This window comes from Ranitomeya imitator, chromosome 10, assembly GCF_032444005.1.
Source record: "Ranitomeya imitator isolate aRanImi1 chromosome 10, aRanImi1.pri, whole genome shotgun sequence".
In the NCBI taxonomy this organism is placed as follows: domain Eukaryota; kingdom Metazoa; phylum Chordata; class Amphibia; order Anura; family Dendrobatidae; genus Ranitomeya; species Ranitomeya imitator.
The window spans coordinates 98,700,741-98,720,068 of record NC_091291.1 but is presented as its reverse complement, the minus strand read 5'-3'; the positions used below and the strand labels follow the sequence as shown (position 1 = coordinate 98,720,068).

The 19,328-nt window shown below is 41.2% G+C and overlaps 1 protein-coding gene across 8 annotated transcripts in view; it reads left to right on the top strand.

Moving 5' to 3' along the window:
* Positions 1–19,328, top strand: part of CAMTA1 (calmodulin binding transcription activator 1) — a 2,164,810-nt gene that overhangs the window by 1,216,353 nt on the left and 929,129 nt on the right. For all 8 annotated transcript variants that reach the window (XM_069742031.1, XM_069742030.1, XM_069742026.1 and 5 more), the window contains exon 5: positions 11,447–11,518. In XM_069742031.1, the coding sequence (XP_069598132.1) occupies positions 11,447–11,518 (72 nt within the window). The remainder of the gene's footprint in view (positions 1–11,446; positions 11,519–19,328) is intronic.

Below are 19,328 nucleotides of genomic sequence, written 5' to 3'. Positions count from 1 at the left end.
CTTAAATAAATCGGAAACAAGGATATACGGCATAAGAAACTGCACAAACTATGAATGACATTTTTTATTTATGCAGGTCTAGAAGATTTATTCTACATATGCTCTTGTGTCGTGTTTGGTGGGATGTTATACGGCTTTAGGTGGATTGAGATACACTATGAATAAAAGACTAGCTCTGGATGTCTGCTCAATGTAAATATCAAGGACAATATGTGTGAAATCTTAGCTTTTTTGGAGAATGTAGTGGAATTTTTGCAGGGAATATAATAGGCACAAATAATTACTGCATTTGCTGCAAAATTGTACTTAATTTTTTAGGTCATTGATGAAAAAGGGTAAAATTGTTCTTATCAAGAATCCTTATTTATAAAAGTATAAATAAGTATACTAAGTATAGTATTTTATTATTCACAATGTCTCATAATGTCTCCTTTGCACTGGCAGCGGGTTTGCTAGTCCTCTAGTGATCATATCCTGCTGATTTTATTAAAACTACACTAAGCAGCCCTGTAAGTGACAGATCACTGGAATCAGGGTCTCTGCCTCTGTATCAAACTGCTGTCTTATTAGGTAGCAAAAATCTGGTGACATACTGTTAGGGTTGGTGGATTGCACTAAATAGATTTAATGAGGAAGTGCAATCGCAACCCGGGGTCCACCGTGCAGAGATGTAGAACTGCAGCTAATGTGAACAACGGCAGAGAATTCGGTGAGCGATTGATTGCTCGCACTGAGTTAAAAGTCACTCAGTGAGCAGCACACAAAGTAGTGTCACTCGCACACAGTAATGAAGCTGATGCTCCGCAATAGAGCCGTGTCACTCGGCAATGAAAAATATGATGCTAGACACGATCCCTGTTAGTTTGACAGAGGTTCGAAGCCCACCAATGGAGCTGGTAGCAACACTGGTCAGACAGTCAGCAACAGCACTCAAACAACTCCTCTCCGGAGGTGCCGGAATTCTAGTGACTATACGCCAGCCCTGAATCCATACAATCATACTCCTCTCCGGAGGTGTCGGAATTCTAATGACTATACACCAGACCTGAATCCATAGAATCATACTCCTCTCCAGAGGTGCCGGAATTCTAGTGGCTATACGCCTGCCCTGAATCCATGCAATCATACTCCTCTCTGGAGGTGCTGGAATTCTAGTGGCTATACGCCAACCCTGAATCCATACAATCATACTCCTCTCCGGAGGTGCCGGAATTCTAATGGCTATCATCCGACTCTGAGCACATGCTGACACAGACCACACAGTTGGAAAGTACACTCACACATGAGATTAGGGCGATACTAGCGCACCAGCATGCGCCTCTGAAAACCTTTTATACGTGCAGCTCAAGTCCAGTTGGACAGGACCTTGCCCGTGGACCAATCCGGAGCTGCCACATCACCAGAGCAGCTGACGACCGACCACCAATGAGACATCGCCAAATCACGAGCATGCTCAATAAGGTGATTTCTGGACTTAGTCTCCAGAGTATTCGCTCGTCGCTGACTACCGCTGGTTACTTTAGCCTTGGCTGAAGAGCCAGCAGTAACCAGATGAATAGCACGAGCCTGAGCAAGGCGCTGGGACCGACTTCTATGCTCAGCAGCGGTCAAAGCAGAATGGTAGACCGCAGATGCAGGCAAGGTTTGGGATCTACCCCATGTAGAGGGAGAATCCCGGCGCCTAACGCATACTCCCTGTAAAAGGTATTGCTTAGCAAAGACAACCAGTTTTCCAAATAAGACATTTTCTTCCCTTATTTCCCACAATCAGCTCTTATCTTGGTGGAAGATGTGGCCAGAATCATATTTATATTGCAGCGATTGCTGCAGAATAATATCATATATCCGGACATTTTTTAAATGAATAGCTGCCCATGTAATCCTTGGTCATGCTAGCTTCACATAAGTGGTAACTGTTAAAAAAGCTTATCTGTTATTGAAAAACCTAAGCAGAGGGAGTATGGGTTAACTAAGGGTACCGTCACACAGTGCAATTTTCATCGCTACGACGGTACGATCCGTGACGCTCCAGCGTCGTAACAATATCGCTCCAGCGTCGTAGACTGCTGTCACACTTTGCAATCTACGACGCTGGAGCGATAATTTCATGACGTATGTGCGATGTAGAAGCCGTTGGTTACTATGCGCACATCGTATACGATATATGTTACACCATGCAATTATGCCGCCACAGCGGGACACTAGACGAAGAAAGAAAGTTTCAAACGATCTGCTACGACGTACGATTCTCAGCAGGGTCCCTGATCGCAGGAGCGTGTCAGACATTGCGATATCGCTCGAACGTCACAGATATATCGCTCGAACGTCACGAATCGTGCCGTCGTAGCGATCAAAATTTCACTGTGTGACGGTACCCTTACTGCTAGGGTAATTAACAAGTGACAGTCACGAGTCACTCGCTACTTATCTTTTACTCATGTGCAAACAGACCACAAATTAAATTAATTAAAATGTGTAATAACCCTCAATAAGTCCAACAAGAGAGCTCTATGATATGCAACCTTATAGAAAAGTAACATAAAAAAAACTTTAAAATATTAATCACATTAACCAAGTTGGAGATCAGAACATACAGTGTATTAATGGTGTAAATTTAAGCCGCGCTAAAACTCATTTTCTCTGCACATTCTGTATCATAAGAAGAGAACACTCCAGGAAACAACAGGTTTTTGGCTCTTGAGCAACATTTACTAACGATTAGCCAACATATATTCTAATATAAAGAATGGCTTTTTTTTTTCTAGATGGGAACTTGAGGCAAAATCAAATTAAAATGTATTTTGTTAACACTAATTATGAAAACAGAAGTCATTAAAGAGAGTTATAAAAACCAATAACTTTGGCTCGAGGCTAGAATTAATTTGTTTGTTTCTAACCTCAGGTTGATACTAACAAAATTATGTGGGTAAGTGAGGAGAGGGTTTTTTTTTTTTTCCAAATACCATCAGCCAGCTGGAGAGCTTAGAGATAATTTCACTGAGAGTGGTCCGTAATGATATTGGACACATTACAAGGGGCTTCATTTAATGGCCTGTGGTTGAATTGTATGGGACATGGATGACATTTTCTACAGCGTCCATAAAGGCAATTACAAAGATCATATGTTTCGGTTAATTCTTCTATATCTAATAATATAGGTAATATGCAAGATGTCCCTGCAAATGGACTGTAGGAAAGGGGACAATAGAATTGTTAAAAATAAGTAGCATTTGGTGCAAAAAAAAGTCAATAACAACTTTGTATTTGGTGCAAAAAAGTCAATAACAACTATGATATGAAAGTTTGAATCAACATAGACAAACAAATAATTATTTAAAATATTAATAGCATTAATATTTAAAATATATATATATAAACAAATTAATAAATAATTATTTTAATTAAAGGTTTTCTCTCCCAGTACCAGTAGAGTACCAGTCCAGTCAATCGGTTATGGCTGCCAAAGAAGTGACTCAATCTACAAGACGGAACTTTAATTTTAGTCATAATAATCATGGAAATAAAAGAATCTTTTCTATCATCTTGTGCTAAACGTTTTAATTTTTTTGTCTTGAAAACTAGAATTTTTCCTCTTTATTATTCAGTGGTGCCCTCATACAGCTTTAGTGCAAATGGACCAACAAGTTTTCACTGGCAGAGCCGCGTAAAAAAAAAAATTCCGGCATTCCTTCCCCTGAGACTACTCTATCGGCCTTCTTGTGGTAGCTTTGCCATTGGCTGCTGTTACTCTTTACTTGTTAAAATGACCACATCAATTTTTTTTAACCGATTCAATGTTTCCACGCCCTGAAACAGTTTACAGAAGTGACATAATATAAAACATGTGCACGGAAATATCATTTTGGCATTGCTATGCATTATGTTCATTTTATGGGGGGCTTTTACGGTGCATTTTTAGGCAGATTCTGGGTAGAATTTGCCTGAAAAAGAAGCTGGGTACATGGCCCAAAACTCCAATCAAAACTCTTGCTTTTTTGAGAGTTTCTTCAGATCCAAAAACTTAGTAAAAAAAAAGCAGACTTTCACGATAAGGTCAAAGAAAGTTTTTAAGTGGCTGAAAATTCCACTGAGTTTTTCAAGAGTAATCCTCTTCAGGAAACACTACTTTTTTAAGAGCTGTTTTCTTTTTCAAAAGCTTTTCCTGAAGTAGTTTGGTTTTGAAGTAGTTTTTGAATTGTTTTTTTTCTCAAACACTTTGTATTAAGGCATTTTAAACTTGACAATGTCAAAGTTGTAATAAATTCCATCAGTTCTTTTTTTTGGCAATGAAGTTTTCGAAACCTCATCAAAAATAAAGCTTAAAAAACTTGTATGATCAGCAAAATGGACTTTCCATTAAATTAAATAAGAAGGGTATTCAAAGAGTATTGGATGCAGTCTTGTAGAAGGATTTTGGAACAGATCTGGCTTAAAATCCTTCTCAAAAAACCTTGTATGTATCTTGCTTTAGAATCAGATTTATGATGTAAGTTTCATATAGGATAGGACTGTGATCTTTTGGAGGAAGGCATTAAAATGGATTTCCTTCAAAATCCAAATAAATAAGCACTTTAAATAATCTTTGAATACTTTTCCTATTCATTTCCATGGAAAATCCACTTTGGTTATCACATGGCGAGTTTTTTTTTAGATATTTTTCCGTAGTTTCAAAATCCTTGAAAAAAAGGAACATTGTCATGTCACTTTTTTTAAGCGAATTCCTCTTGGAATTTGATCCAAAGTTGACATTGTTGACAATAGGCTACAGGACAGAGTATGAAAATAAAAACTGATCAAAAAAAAACTTTTGAAAACCTCTCCAAAACAACTTAAAAATATGATTCAGGGAAAGAAAAACACTTCCAAAAACAAAAAAGTAGCGTTTCTTAAAATGGATTCCTCGTGAAAAACTTGTTGAATTTGTACGCCTCCAAAAAACTCTATGTGAATACTTCTTTTGTTCTCCTTTATATATTTTTCAACTTGCAGTTTTTCTGTTTTATTTCTAAATTCATGTTTTCAGTATGACTTTAACTGAATTGCACACAATTCTCCCAAAGTCACTGACTTCTCCACTTTTGATAGATAAACTGTCATTATAAAGTTATCTCCATTACTGGGAATGGCTGAGGAGTATTTAGAGTGTTTTTTCCCATGGGGTTAAGAAAAAATCTGATAAAGAGGTGAACAATACCGATCTTGAGAACAGATCTCTGAAAAACTGGAGCAACGAGGCAATGAAATAGCCGGCATATTAAAATATATACAGTACCATAGAGCAGAGGTGTCAAACTGCATTCCTCGAGGGCTGCAAACAGGTCATGTTTTCAGGATTTCCTTGTACTGCACAGGTGATAATTTAATCACCTACACTAATAATGAGTTGGTGATTAAATTATCACCTGTGCAGTACAAGGAAATCCTGAAAACATGACCTGTTTGCAGCCCTCGAGGAATGCAGTTTGACACCCCTGCCATAGAGAATGATTGAAATGTTGGTTTGCATGACTATTGTTATATTCAGTTCTGAATTGATGGTGGTCCCAGACTTAATGTGTGTTGAGTAAACCGAGATGGTGAGTATCGATTTGCAGGATCGATCGGTCTGGTCCTGTGGTCATTGGACATGATTCCTGAGACCTTCCACTTATGTGATAGCATTTATTCTTGTGATTAGCTAGTCTGGTATGGCGTCATCATTGCGGCATGACTCACATGTGATGTTATGCCAAAGCGGCAAATCAAAAGAGGAGCCGTGGATGCCACCCGGTAAGACACGGTTCTCAAGGCTCCCATTCGGTGACTACAGATTACCAACGTGGCCGATGGGCTGGCTCCTTTGAATCGATTCTCACCACTATGCTTATTAAACTAAGTCTAGAGCCTACCGTGGCCCTATCAATGAAGGGCCCATATAAACTTACATTGAAGCCACATATTTTGGATGTGTGTATGATATTTTTTAGATCATCTCTGAAATATCTGGCCCCAGCTCCTTTTCGAAAACCCAACTTTAGTTTTTGAAATATCTTCTAGTTCTGATTCGTAAGACCCTCATGGTGCAATGTAGCCGAGCCTAGATCTGTACATCAGTCGCATGCTAACAAATGTCTATTGACGGTTTCATATAACATAACGCCAAGAATTAACATCACATCAGTGTTCGTTCTTCAGTCAGACTTAATAGAAAATTTCACCGAATCCAGTGGCGCTACCGCTTTCCAAGAACTCTCTTCTCACATATCTATTCAGCCTTACATTTTCATTTCCAGCGGTGTGACACACATGTAGTCATGTTATGATTGGACAAGTACGTCAAAAGCCGTGTCCCATCTGTCAGATCTATCTAATGGTTGGATAGAAAGCTTCACATTTCCTTTCATGTGAAAGATTAATTTTTGTAGAGCAAAACCAAGACACACAGCAAAGATCCTTACATATTAATTTACGGAATCCTTCACAATAGCGCTCCTGGTTGACATTGTCAGTATGAATGGGAAAAAGTGATGGATATAAGACGTGAATGAATGCACAGTGCATGGTGTAGACCTTGTCCATGTTCTCAGGATGGGATTTTCTGTGTTATTTTAGGGTGAGCCTGATTTATAACAATCCCAAGTACTGGACTGAGCTTTCTGACAAGTCCTCAAGGGGAGAGAAATTCTCTTGGGACGATTCCACTTGCTACTCTATTTTTACTTTGATGATGAGTAAACAGTTTACTCTTGTTAATATGTCAGAGTCCTTGGAGATACCCTCTGCAGAATATAGAGGATGATAAAATATAGTGTGCCATATGTTCATTTGTATACGTCAAGGAGCTGACTCTTCCTTTTTTTTCCGCTAGGAGTAATGTTTACATTTCATTACATAATAATGACAGATCTGGATTATTCAGAACATAGTTTAAGTTAACTAGAAATTATGCAAAATCGATGCAAATATTACAATAATAAGTATCCTGCGTAACCCAACTTCTATTCTTGCTAGTAAGTCTTTCCTAATCGATAATGCCTAAAAATATTTTACATTGCTATTAAACCCTATAAACATTAATTTTGCGATCAGGACAATGTTTTCATATATATTTTCCTATCTTTAATGGAAAAAAAGGGAATTTCTGCCTTTTTTTACCTATGCAGTTACTTAATATTCACAGAATATATTTAGAAGAGAACTACAAGATAATACGTAAAGTTGGCGGAAAAGTAACCCGTTTTAGATATCCTACTTCTGAGATGATAGAGGAGAATCACAAGTCTGCAAACTTCTTCAGTCAGAGAAGAAATCAGCTACAGATCACCTCTCACTCCGGAGGACCTGGCACATCCATACGTTACATGATCAGCCCACTGATTTTAGTGATAAAACATTTGTAATCACTTTATTTAATCACTGGTGAGGTTCTAAGGAAAATAAATGCTTGCTGACATGTTCCTTTTTTGATTAAAGTCACCAGGTTTTCCCCATATGAAGTACAGCCACCATCTTTGAGCCCTATTTTAGTATGCTTATTTATGTCCTCAATTCGCAATGCAAGGCACAAATAAGACCTTTTATTACACTCGCATAAAATATGGTCAGGTCTGATGGGCATCTTTGTTTTTTTTCCAGCACCTCCTCTCTTCTAACAATCGCCATCCCCCTTTCCTGCTTCCTGTGGAAGACGCACCCATCGTCATCCACAGAATGCCCTCAATCAACAATGTCCTCCATCGCTCTTCTGAGCATGGCAGAGCAAAGCACTATAGTGCGCATGCTCCGGCTTTACCTACGGGTCATAGGCGCTCTTTGGCCTTTACTGGCGCATGCGCAGTACAGTGCTTTGTTCTGCCGTCGGCAGAGCAGAGAGAAGTGCGCCCATGCAGGAGCGTGATTGGGGACATTGTGAGGATGACGTAGGATGCATCATCCACATGAAGTAGGAAGGAGGACGGTGATTGTAAGAAGAGAAGAGCCACCGGATCAATACCATAGACACCCATCGGACCGAATTGCACCATCTGTGAGTATAATAAGCTGTATTTTTTTGTGTCTTACATAGGAAATTGGGGACTTACATACAACATACTAGAGTACTGTCACATAGGGCTTAAAGGTGCCAGCCTTACTTTAGATTGGAAAAACTGGTGACAGGCTCCCTTAAAACGAGCTTCATGGGGAGCATTTTAGTGGTACAATCTCTGATTTTCTTATTTTTAGATTTATTTTAAGTAAATAAAGGGTTACTACACTTCAACAAAATCTGACATAAATTAATAGTACGAGTGAAAATAAGACACTTTGTAATATATCTTGTCATAGAAAACTGCTTCTTTCTCCTCTTATGAGACACTTCTTCCTTCCCCTTCACCTCCTCATCTCATCTTCTACTCTAGAAACAGTTTAAATCTGTCTTGGACATAGAAAGCAGACTTTGTGCAAATCGAGGTGTCAGATTACACAGCATATTGACGTCTAGGAGAAGGGGAAGTCAAAGGAGTCAGGAACAGGGAGAGAAAACAAGCAGAGGCAGAGACAGGCAGATCTTACTGAAGTTTTTGAGTGACTTTGCTTATCCCAGAGCTGAACTCACAGCAACACAGCTCAGTGGTGCCATATATTGCCTTCTATGCAGTTCATGCTGCTGCTACCACTGAACAATGTATTTAGCAGACAAAAAAAAAACATGTTACGGAAATTTGCAACTTTTTGTGTTTTTACCCAGAGGATGAACAGAGGATAGATTTATGAATTTTAAAAAGTAGCAAAAAAAAAAAATCACAATTTCCAATCCAGGAGAAAGCGATAAAAATGGAAGCAGTGGCTCTAGGCAGAAGTGTCATATTTTAAAAATGCACCAAATGCATCAAACTTTGAGCAATAATGATACATTTGGCAGAAATAAAGGCAACACTGACTTCCAAAATTCCGCTCTTAATAAATCCCCCACTGTTTCTAATTGTTTATTTTTAAAGAAAAAAAAAAAGCCTAAAAAAAGTAGAATTAGGTCTTGCAGTTAGTAATGATTGTTTTGATCCATTTCTCCTATGCACAGTATAGACATGTAGAGAATTTAGATTGGGTTTGGTTTTATCGTCGCTCTTTGATTCTGCTCATTTACAATTTACTGAAGCCGAGAGCTTGTACATTTTACTCTGCTAAACACAAAATGTGATTTTTTTTTTAATCCTTTTGCATACCCAAAAGACAAGCAAGCTCGAAAAAGCACCTTGAGTTACAACATCATTAAATGACTAATGAACATGTAGCACAAAGCATCTATATTTTCACAAATCATTTTAACGTCGGAGAGAAAGGCAAAAAAAAAAACACCTTTGCGCAATTAAATGTAAAATAAAAAAAAAAAGCCTAAAAAAAAAAAAAGGCGCGACATGAAACTCTGCTGGAGAGAATTATTTACCCTGAGCAAAGCAATAGAATGAGGAATGCCAGCCATGATTAATGATTTTCCTGCACAAAATTTGAAAAGCCAAGTTTCTTCAACTAGAAGTTTGATCTGGACTGTAAGTTTGAAAATCTGCAGGGAAATCGAGCCTGGGAGCTCGGAAAGGGCAGTAGTTCAATAGCTTCACTGCCTATGATGAGAAATATATCCGTGTCATAAATTTGAGCTGCCACCTGCATCTAATATTGAAGGTCATGACTTTCTTTTGGATAAACTTAGAAGTACAAAATGGCACAAAAACATATTTTTAGTACATAGGTGTATGTCACGCATTGGTATAAAAGTAGAAAAAAAAAATGCCTAAAAGGAAATTACGTCATCAATTGCTCGACACAGGATATTAGGCACCTGGGTCTTAATACAAAATTTGTAGTAGGGCCACCCAACAATTTTCTGAATTTAATGGCACTGGGTTCTTTATATGGACCTCTAAAGCCTCTTAGGTTCCCTATGCAAAATTATTTAACCCCAGTAGTTTCAATCCTGCTAAAACTTGTCCATTTTCCTCTGTAATTGTCAACATGGATTAAAAAGCAAAAGAAAACAAAAATAAAAGTTGTTACTTCAATACGCCCATTTCTCTTCCCAAATAAGGGAAAAGAACTTCCAACCAATAGATGTAACATAGTAACATAGTAACATAGTTAGTAAGGCCGAAAAAAGACATTTGTCCATCCAGTTCAGCCTATATTCCATCATAATAAATCCCCAGATCTACGTCCTTCTACAGAACCTAATAATTGTATGATACAATATTGTTCTGCTCCAGGAAGACATCCAGGCCTCTCTTGAACCCCTCGACTGAGTTCGCCATCACCACCTCCTCAGGCAAGCAATTCCAGATTCTCACTGCCCTAACAGTAAAGAATCCTCTTCTATGTTGGTGGAAAAACCTTCTCTCCTCCAGTGGTTTCTAAAAAGAATTTGGCTCCACTGTGAGGTTAGTCTTCATAAAAAAGCCTTCTCTTCTGCTTATTGCGTATGTCCCGAGGGTACAGCACATGACACAGATGGTAAAAGGACACCTGTATTATGCTCCGCCCCCGAGGACCCTGCACCATGTGATTGGTTGCCTAACTTTCTCTTAGTTTTACTTTGGATTAATAGTATTGTGAACATTTTTGCTTTATTCCAGTGTCTATACGACCTGAATTTCTTTATATGGAACAGATGAAAATGTAAGGCTATGTTCACATTTGCGTTGTTGGGCACAGCGTCTGCGACGCATACCGACGCATGCGTCATGCGCCCCCATCTTTAACATGGGGGAGCGCATGGACATGCGCCGGTATGCCTTGTACTGTGTTTTACGACGCATGCGTCATATAGACGCACAAGACAGGGTGCAGAGAACGCTACTTGTAGCTTTTTCCCTGCACTGAAATTCCTGATCTGTAGGATCTTATGACAACGCATGCGTCGCAAAACGCTGCATTGTGTACATGCGTTGTTGGTTGCGTCGCGTCGCCGACGCTGCGCCCATCAACGCAAATGTAAACGTAGCCTAGGGCTGCTTAGGTTCCTGATGCAAAGTTATTTAACCTCAGTAGTTTTAATCCGGCTAAAAGTGTCCATTTTCCTCTTTACCCGTCAACATGGATTTAAAAAAAAAATATATATATACGTTGACACTTCAATTTTCCAATTGTTCTACTCACATAAGGGAACTGTAGCATCACTCTGGTTGTGAACACCCCAAAAATGGCTGCCGCTTTCTTTCTAAAAATAATTTGGCTCCAATGTGAGGTTTGCTTTGATAAAAAATGACTTTCTCCTCTGTTTATTGCCTATTTACTAAGTGGATGGTACTTGACACAGGAGATAAAAGGACGCCTGTATCATGCTCCACCCACGAGGAACCTGCACCAGGTATTACACAGTGTATTGGAATAATAATGGCTGGAATGTGGTCGGTTGCAGCATATAATATGGAATCTTTGCTTTCTCTTTATTTTACTTTGGATTCATAGTATTTTCTGTCTTTTTGTTTTATTCTAGTGTCTTTATGGCTGCTATGTTCATTCGTCCATCATCCCAACTTTCCACAGAAGGTGTTATTGGCTTCTACAGGTAAGAACAATTGGATTATTTTCTATTCTTGCTGATGATTTCGTTTAGTAGCAGGGTAACGATTGGTTGCTAGAGGTTGGCATCTGACACTGGCTTGTTTTTGGAGATTTTGCAGGTTTAGAGAGTTTGACGTTGAAACACATTGTGCATTGATTGCACTGAGGTTTTGGGGATTCTTTTCATGCTTAATAATATATTGTTTTGATAATAGTGTAGATTGTGGAATATATTTTTGGACATTGTAAAAAATATTTGTGTGTCTTGGATTTGTGGAAAATGGATTTGTATTCATTGCATACAACCATAACAACTATTTTGTAAATCAGAATACTTTATCATAATTTATCTATGATGTCAGAGTCATAAGTGATGTCATATCTTGGAGTAATCTGCAGTCTACCACTTGGATAATACGTGTGCCACAGTCGCAGTTTGGAAAGCAGCTTCAGTCTTTTCTGATTATTATTCCCTGTCCATGTCAGGCACACAGAAAACAACTTAATTAACTGTTGTAATAAAGTGAAATATGAGTTTTTTTTGTATTTTATTTCCTGAATAGTTTTTCAATAGCATTATACCCTCTAAAATTATAATTTTGTTGACGTTCCTTAAATGTAACTGGATACAATAAATTATTATTACTACCCCATTATGATTATCTTTTTCCATTTGAAATGAATTTATTTGACCTAAAGTGGTAGTTACATCTTCTTTCTGTAGGATTGCACTGCTCACCTGCCTCCCGGCTTAATTATTTCTAGGGAACATTGCTCTTCCACTTGATTGACAGTTTGGACCATTGGCATTAATGCACCAAAACTGTGCATTCTAAGATGTTGCAGCAGAAAGTGCTTTGCCTTTGCGGCATTATTGGAGCGCATAAGTACTGAAACTGTCCAGATTCATGGATGCAGCAAGCTTCAGAGCAGTGCTTACAAGCTCTATAGCTAAAGAACACGTAAGCACTACACTCCTTGTCGAAGAGAATGGCCACCATTGATACAAAACGATAATTTTAATAACACGTAAATTGCAAAGTTGCTTGTTTTCAAAAGCAGTTTCATATTATATCCATCTATAATTAATAAAATCCCTTTTGAAGAGGAACTTTTGCTGGATTTTTTTAAATTTTAAACTGAGTACCTCCTCCAGTTGCTGTTGCTTCATTGATTATGGAACATCTTTTCTTTCCTCTTCTCTGTCCCTGTGTTCCAAAGCTATGGCCCCGGCAATATAGATTTACATTTTTCCCTTCATCTGAGCTTATGTCACAGAACTTCTCTGTGGGCATTTGCTTTTTTACCTCTATAACAAGACCATGTTTTGATTGGCCAGAGTTATACAGTGCAAAAAACAAAAGCTCACAGAGAAGGTCATACCTGTCATCTGTCTTAATGTTTTCTCGTGAGATGATATTTGTACCTTTAAATTGACTACGTCCTTCAACTGAGCTGCTCAATTGATCCTGGACCAGTTTTTATCTTTTTTGTGTGCCCCTCCATTACAACACTGTGCCCCAATAAATGTACCCTTCATCCAATTGAGCGTATACCACAGAGCTTCTCTGTGGATATTTGCTTTTTTCCTTCTATGATGCAGCCATGTTTTGATTGACCAGGGTCATAGAGGGCAAAAAGATTTGCTTTATGTGAATATGCTGAGAACTCCACATTTGCAGCATCCCTCCCTGTTATTGGAATGTGGGTGCACAGGAGAGCACAGCGCAGGAGAGCTGGAGCAACAGACTTGACTGTGTTATGGGTGATGCACTGTGCTGCTTTTCTCCTGTGCCCTAGTTCTCCAGCGCTGCTGTTCTCCTTTGCCCTTGTTCTCCAGTGTTGCTGTTCTCCTGTGCCCTTGTTCTCCAGCGCTGCAGTTCTCCTGTGCCCTTGTTCTCTGGTGCTGCTGTTCTCCTGTGCCCTTGTTCTCCAGCGCTGCAGTTCTCCTGTGCCCTTGTTCTCCAGCGCTGCTGTTCTCCTGTGCCCTTGTTCTCCAGCGCTGCTGTTCTCCTGTGCCCCTGTTCTGCAGTGCTGCTGTTCTCCTGTGCCCGTGTTCCCTGGCGCTGCTGTTCTCCTGTGCCCTTGTTCTCCAGTGCTACAGTTCTCCTGTGCCCTTGTACTCCTGTGCCATTGTTCTCCAGCGCTGCTTTTCTCCTGTGCTCTTGTTCTCCTGCGCTGCTGTTCTCCTGTGCCCTTGTTCTCCGGCGCTGCTGTTCTCATGTGCCATTGTTCTCCAGTGCTTCTGTTCTCCTGTGCCCTTGTTCTCTAGCGCTGCTTTTCTCCTGTGCCCTTGTTCTCCAGTGCTGCTGTTCTCCTGTGCCCTTGTTCTCTGGCGCTGTTGTTCTCCTGTGCCCTTGTTCTCCAGCGCTTCTGTTCTCCTGTGCCCTTGTTCTCTAGCGCTGCTGTTCTCCTGTGCCCTTGTTCTCTAGCGCTGCTTTTCTCCTGTGCCCTTGTTCTCCGGCGCTGCTGTTCTCCTGTGCCCTTGTTCTCTAGCACTGCTCTTCTCCTGTGCCCTTGTTCTCTAGCGCTGCTTTTCTCCTGTGCCCTTGTTCTCCAGCGTTGCTGTTCTCCTATGCCCTTGTTCTCTGGCGCTGTTGTTCTCCTGTGCCCTTGTTCTCCAGTGCTTCTGTTCTCCTGTGCCCTTGGTCTCTAGCGCTGCTGTTCTCCTGTGCCCTTGTTCTCTAGCGCTGCTTTTCTCCTGTGCCCTTCTTCTCCGGCGCTGCTGTTCTCCTGTGCCCTTGTTCTCTAGCACTGCTGTTCTCCTGTACTCTTGTTCTCCAGCACTGCTGTTCTCCTGTGCCCTTGTTCTCCAGCGCTGTTGTTCTCCTGTGCCCTTGTTCTCCAGCACTGCTGTTCTCCTGTGCCCTTGTTCTCTAGCGCTACTGTTCTCCTGTGCCCTTGTTCTCCGGCACTGCTGTTCTCCTGTGCCCTTGTTCTCCGATGTTGCTGTTCTCCTGTGCCCTTGATCTCCAGCACTGTTGTTCTCCTGTGCCATTGTTCTCCAGCGCTGCTGTTCTCCTGTGCCCTTGTTCTCCAGCGCTGCAGTTCTCCTGTGCCCTTGTTCTCTGGCGCTGCTGTTCTCCTGTGCCACTGTTCTCCAGCGCTGCTGTTCTCCTGTGCCCTTGTTCTCCAGTGCTACAGTTCTCCTGTGCCCTTGTTCTCCTGTGCCATTGTTCTCCAGTGCTGCTTTTCTCCTGTGCTCTTGTTCTCCTGCGCTGCTGTTCTCCTGTGCCCTTGTTCTCTGGCGCTGCTGTTCTCATGTGCCATGGTTCTCCAGCGCTTCTGTTCTCCTGTGCCCTTGTTCTCTAGCGCTGCTGTTCTCCTGTGCCCTTGTTCTCTAGCGCTGCTTTTCTCCTGTGCCCTTGTTCTCCAGTACTGCTGTTCTCCTGTGCCCTTGGTTTCTAGCACTGATGTTCTCCTGTGCCCTTCTTCTCCTGCACTGCTGTTCTCCAGTGCCCTTGTCCTCCAGTGCTGCTGTTCTCCTGTGCCCTTGTTCTCTAGCACTGCTGTTCTCCTGTGTCCTTGTTCTCCAGCACTGCTGTTCTCCAGTGCCCTTGTTCTCCGGCGCTGCTGTTCTCCTGTGCCCTTGTTCTCCAGCACTGCTGTTCTCCTGTGCTATTGTTCTCTAGCACTGCTGTTCTCCTGTGCCTTTGTTCTCCAGCGCTGCTGTTCTCCTGTGCACTTGTTCTCCAGCGCTGCTGTTCTCCTGTGCCCTTGTTCTCTAGCACTGCTGTTCTCCTGTGTCCTTGTTCTCCAGCACTGCTGTTCTCCAGTGCCCTTGTTCTCCGGCGCTGCTGTTCTCCTATGCCCTTGTTCTCCAGCACTGCTGTTCTCCTGTGCTATTGTTCTCTAGCACTGCTGTTCTCCTGTGCCTTTGTTCTCCAGCGCTGCTGTTCTCCTGTGCACTTGTTCTCCAGCGCTGCTGTTCTCCAGTGCTCTTGTTCTGCGGCGCTGCTGTTCTCCTGTGCCCTTGTTCTCCAGCACTGCTGTTCTCCTGTGCTATTGTTCTCTAGCACTGCTGTTCTCCTGTGCCTTTGTTCTCCAGCGCTGCTGTTCTCCTGTGCACTTGTTCTCCAGCGCTGCTGTTCTCCTGTGCCCTTGTTCTCCGACACTACTGTTCTCCTGTGCCCTTGTTCTCGGGCGCAGCTGTTCTCCTGTGCCCTTCTTCTCCGGCGCAGCTGTTCTCCTGTGCCCTTGTTCTCCAGTGTTGCTGTTCTCCTGTGCCCTTGTTCTCCAGCGCTGCTGTTCTCCTGTGCCCTTGTTCTCCAGTGCTGCTGTTCTCCTGTGCCCTTGTTCTCGGACACTACTGTTCTCCTGTGCCCTTGTTCTCCAGCGCTGCTTTTCTCCTGTGCTCATTCTCTGGTGCTGCTGTTCTCATGTGCTCATGCTCTGGTGCTCCCATAGAAGGAAGAGATGTAACTACTGTGGTGTTCTCACCAGAACATGCTGAGCCAAACTGCAGCTGTGATCTTCTCTGTAGACATTTTCTGTTTTCCTTCTATGACAAGGCCATGTTTTGATTGATCAGCATGAGCAAATCTGGCAAAATTTATTACAATTTGCCAGATCGCACAGATTTTCAGAGGGAAATATGGCAAAGTAATTCTCAGCAAATTGAATGTTATGTTGTGGCGTCTATCAAAACTCCAGAGTATAATCAACATAAGATGTAAAAAATAGAAAAATCCTTATACTCTTCTTACCATTCACCACTCCAGTCTCTCCACTCCTTACTATCAGTCATCTGGTCCTCATCACACATCTTCTTTTTACAGCTCTGAGTGCTGAAGTGCTGAGCCTCTTCATGCTAGGTTGGGACTTCCGACTCTGAAGAGACCTTGGGCTGTTCTGCGAATGCGTGTGTAAGGTCACAGCACCATGATCTTACACGCGCATGCGTAAAACCATCCAAGATCTCAATAGAGCTGGAATTCCCGGCCTAGTGTGAACAGGCCTGAAATTTCAACACTCATGGCAACAATAACAAGATATGACAAGAATAAGATGGGAGACCGTGAGGAGTGGTGGGGACAGAGAGGTGAGCAGTAAGGTGAGTATTAGTATTTTTTTAACCTTTTGCAGACCCGTTATGGTGCGGCAAAATAGTGACTAGCCGGCCACCATTTTGCTGATTAAGTGCGGTAGTGAATTACCAAAAAATTTGGATTTTGACAAATACGTCTTTAAAAAAAAATTTGAGTAGAAATCAATTTCACTTGAATAAATTCTCATCTAGTCAGCATCATAGAAGTGAAAAAGTAAAAAGCCAGCAGAGAAGTTCTGTGGTACATGCCTAGTTGTTGAAGGGAAAATTTGCATCCTTATTATTGGTTGGCATTAGTGTTGAGCGATACCGTCCGATATTTGAAAGTATCGGTATCGGATGGAATCGGCCGATATCTGAAAAATATCGGATATCGCCGATACCGATATCCGATACCAATACAAGTCAATGGGACACAAATATCGGAAGGTATCCTCTATGGTTCCCAGGGTCTGAAGGAGAGGAAACTCTCCTTCAGGCCCTGGGATCCATATTCATGTGTAAAATAAAGAATAAAAATAAAAAATATTGATATACTCACCCTCGGACGCGCCATGGTTGTAACCGCTGCAACCGCCATGATTCCCTTCCTAAAAATGAGCGCATTAAGGACCTTCGATGACGTCGCGGCTTGTGATTGGTCGCGTGACCGCTCATGTGACCGTTCACGCGACCAATCACAAGCCAAGACGTCATCGAAGGTCCTTCACGCGCTCATTCTTAGGAACAGAAGCATGGCGGTTGCAGCGGTTACAACCAGGGCGCGTCCGAGGGTAAGTATATCAATATTTTTTGTTTTTATTCTTTATTTAACACATCAATCTTCATCCCGATACCGATTCCCGATATCTCAAAAATATCGGAACTCAGTATCGGAATTCCGATACCGCAAATATCGGCCGATACCTGATACTTGCGGTATCGGAATGCTCAACACTAGCTGGCATACAAAAAGGCAGAGAAATAATATATAATTCCAACAACACTGGAGCAAGAGCAATTTGAGGAGGAACTCACTTTAAGGCCACGTTCACACATGCAGTATTTGGTCAGTATTTTACCTCAGTACTTGCAAGCTAAAACCAGTAGTGGAACAATCAGAGGGAAAGTATAATAGAAACCCATCACCACTTCTGTATTTATCACCCACTCCTGGTTTTGCCTTGCAAACACTAAGGTAAAATACTGACCAAATACTGAACATGTGACCGTTGCCTAAGTGAAAGAATACAGCAAAAAGTCCTATTTAAGTTTATTAACTAAATACAAAAATTAAAAAAACACATTTCATGTTTCCTTAAAAAGTACAACACACTAATTTCTTTATTTGTATTTATAGACATTGCTCAGCATACATGAGTACACTCCAACAGATTTGTCAGAAAACCTTTTAGTTTCCTTTCAGGGTCGACAATGCTTTTGGGATGCCTTACTAGACATCATGTTTGCAATCTAGGCCATTGATTGCGAACAAGATTTGTTATTTTGCACAACCAAAAAGTAATTTTCCTAACAAAATTCATCCATGTTGCAAAAATTTGTACACCCCAATGAAAGTCTTAAAATCAAAGTTATAGTTTAGACTACAAAACTCTAACAAGAATTCAACCACAAGTAAGTCTAATTATTCATAAAATAGGTGTCCAGCCAACAGTTGACTATAAAAGGGCATCAGCAAAGAAAATCCTTTCCTATTTCATGCAGTCAGCAATGGCACCACGTGGAAGAGAAATGTCACAAGTTGTGAGAAATAAAATAATCAATTAACTCAATAAAGGTGAAAGCTACAAGAAAATCAGCAAAGCTTTACTTATCAGTCACAAAACTGTATCAAAAGTAGTACATGAATTTAACACAGATGTAACTGCAACCATCTCACGGAGATGTCCATCCCGACCAGAGAAGTTAACTCCTAAACAGGAGCATTTTTTAATGAGAAGGGTTGAAGAAAATCGACATGCAAGTTCACTGCAGTTAGCTACAGATGTAAAAAGCCAAACTGGGGTGAGTGTTTCCTGTATCAAGATATGGTGCACACTGCATAAGAATGACATGCATGAGTGTTGTCCACAAAGGAAGTCTCTACAGAAAATATGCACAAAAAAGCTCACCTACAATTTGCCAGGGTCCATGCTAAAATGTATGAAGACTACCGGGACTCTATACTCTGGAGTGATGAGACCAAGATAAATGTTTTTGGAACTGATGGCTTCAAAACTATATGGAGTCATAAAGAAGAGGAGTACAAAGAAAAATGCATGGCGCCTACAGTGAAACATGGTGGTGGAGTGGAGTCCCTATGTGGGGCTGCATGAGTGCTGCTGGTGTTGGGGAGCTGCGTTTCATTGATGGTATCATGAATTCACAGATGTACTGCTCTATCCTGAAAGAGAAGATGCTGCCATAGCTCCATGCCTTTGTGACCGGAGGGGAGTATGCGGGCGACAGGTACTGACTGCGGGAAGTAAGGAGTGGCCATTTTCTTCCGGACTGTGCCCGTCGCTGATTGGTCGCGGCAGCCATGACAGGCAGCTGGCGAGACCAATCAGCGAATGAATAACTGTGACAGAAGGACAGACAGAATGACGGAAGTGACCCTTAGACAAATATATATAAGATATATATGGACAGATATATAGAAAGATGAGAGCGAGGAAGAGACAAAGGATAGAAGAGATAGAACACAAGCATTGTTTCATTAAAGATAAAAATATAATGGAATTAGTGTATTGCATTTTTTAAATAAAATCTGAAATACGTTTTTATG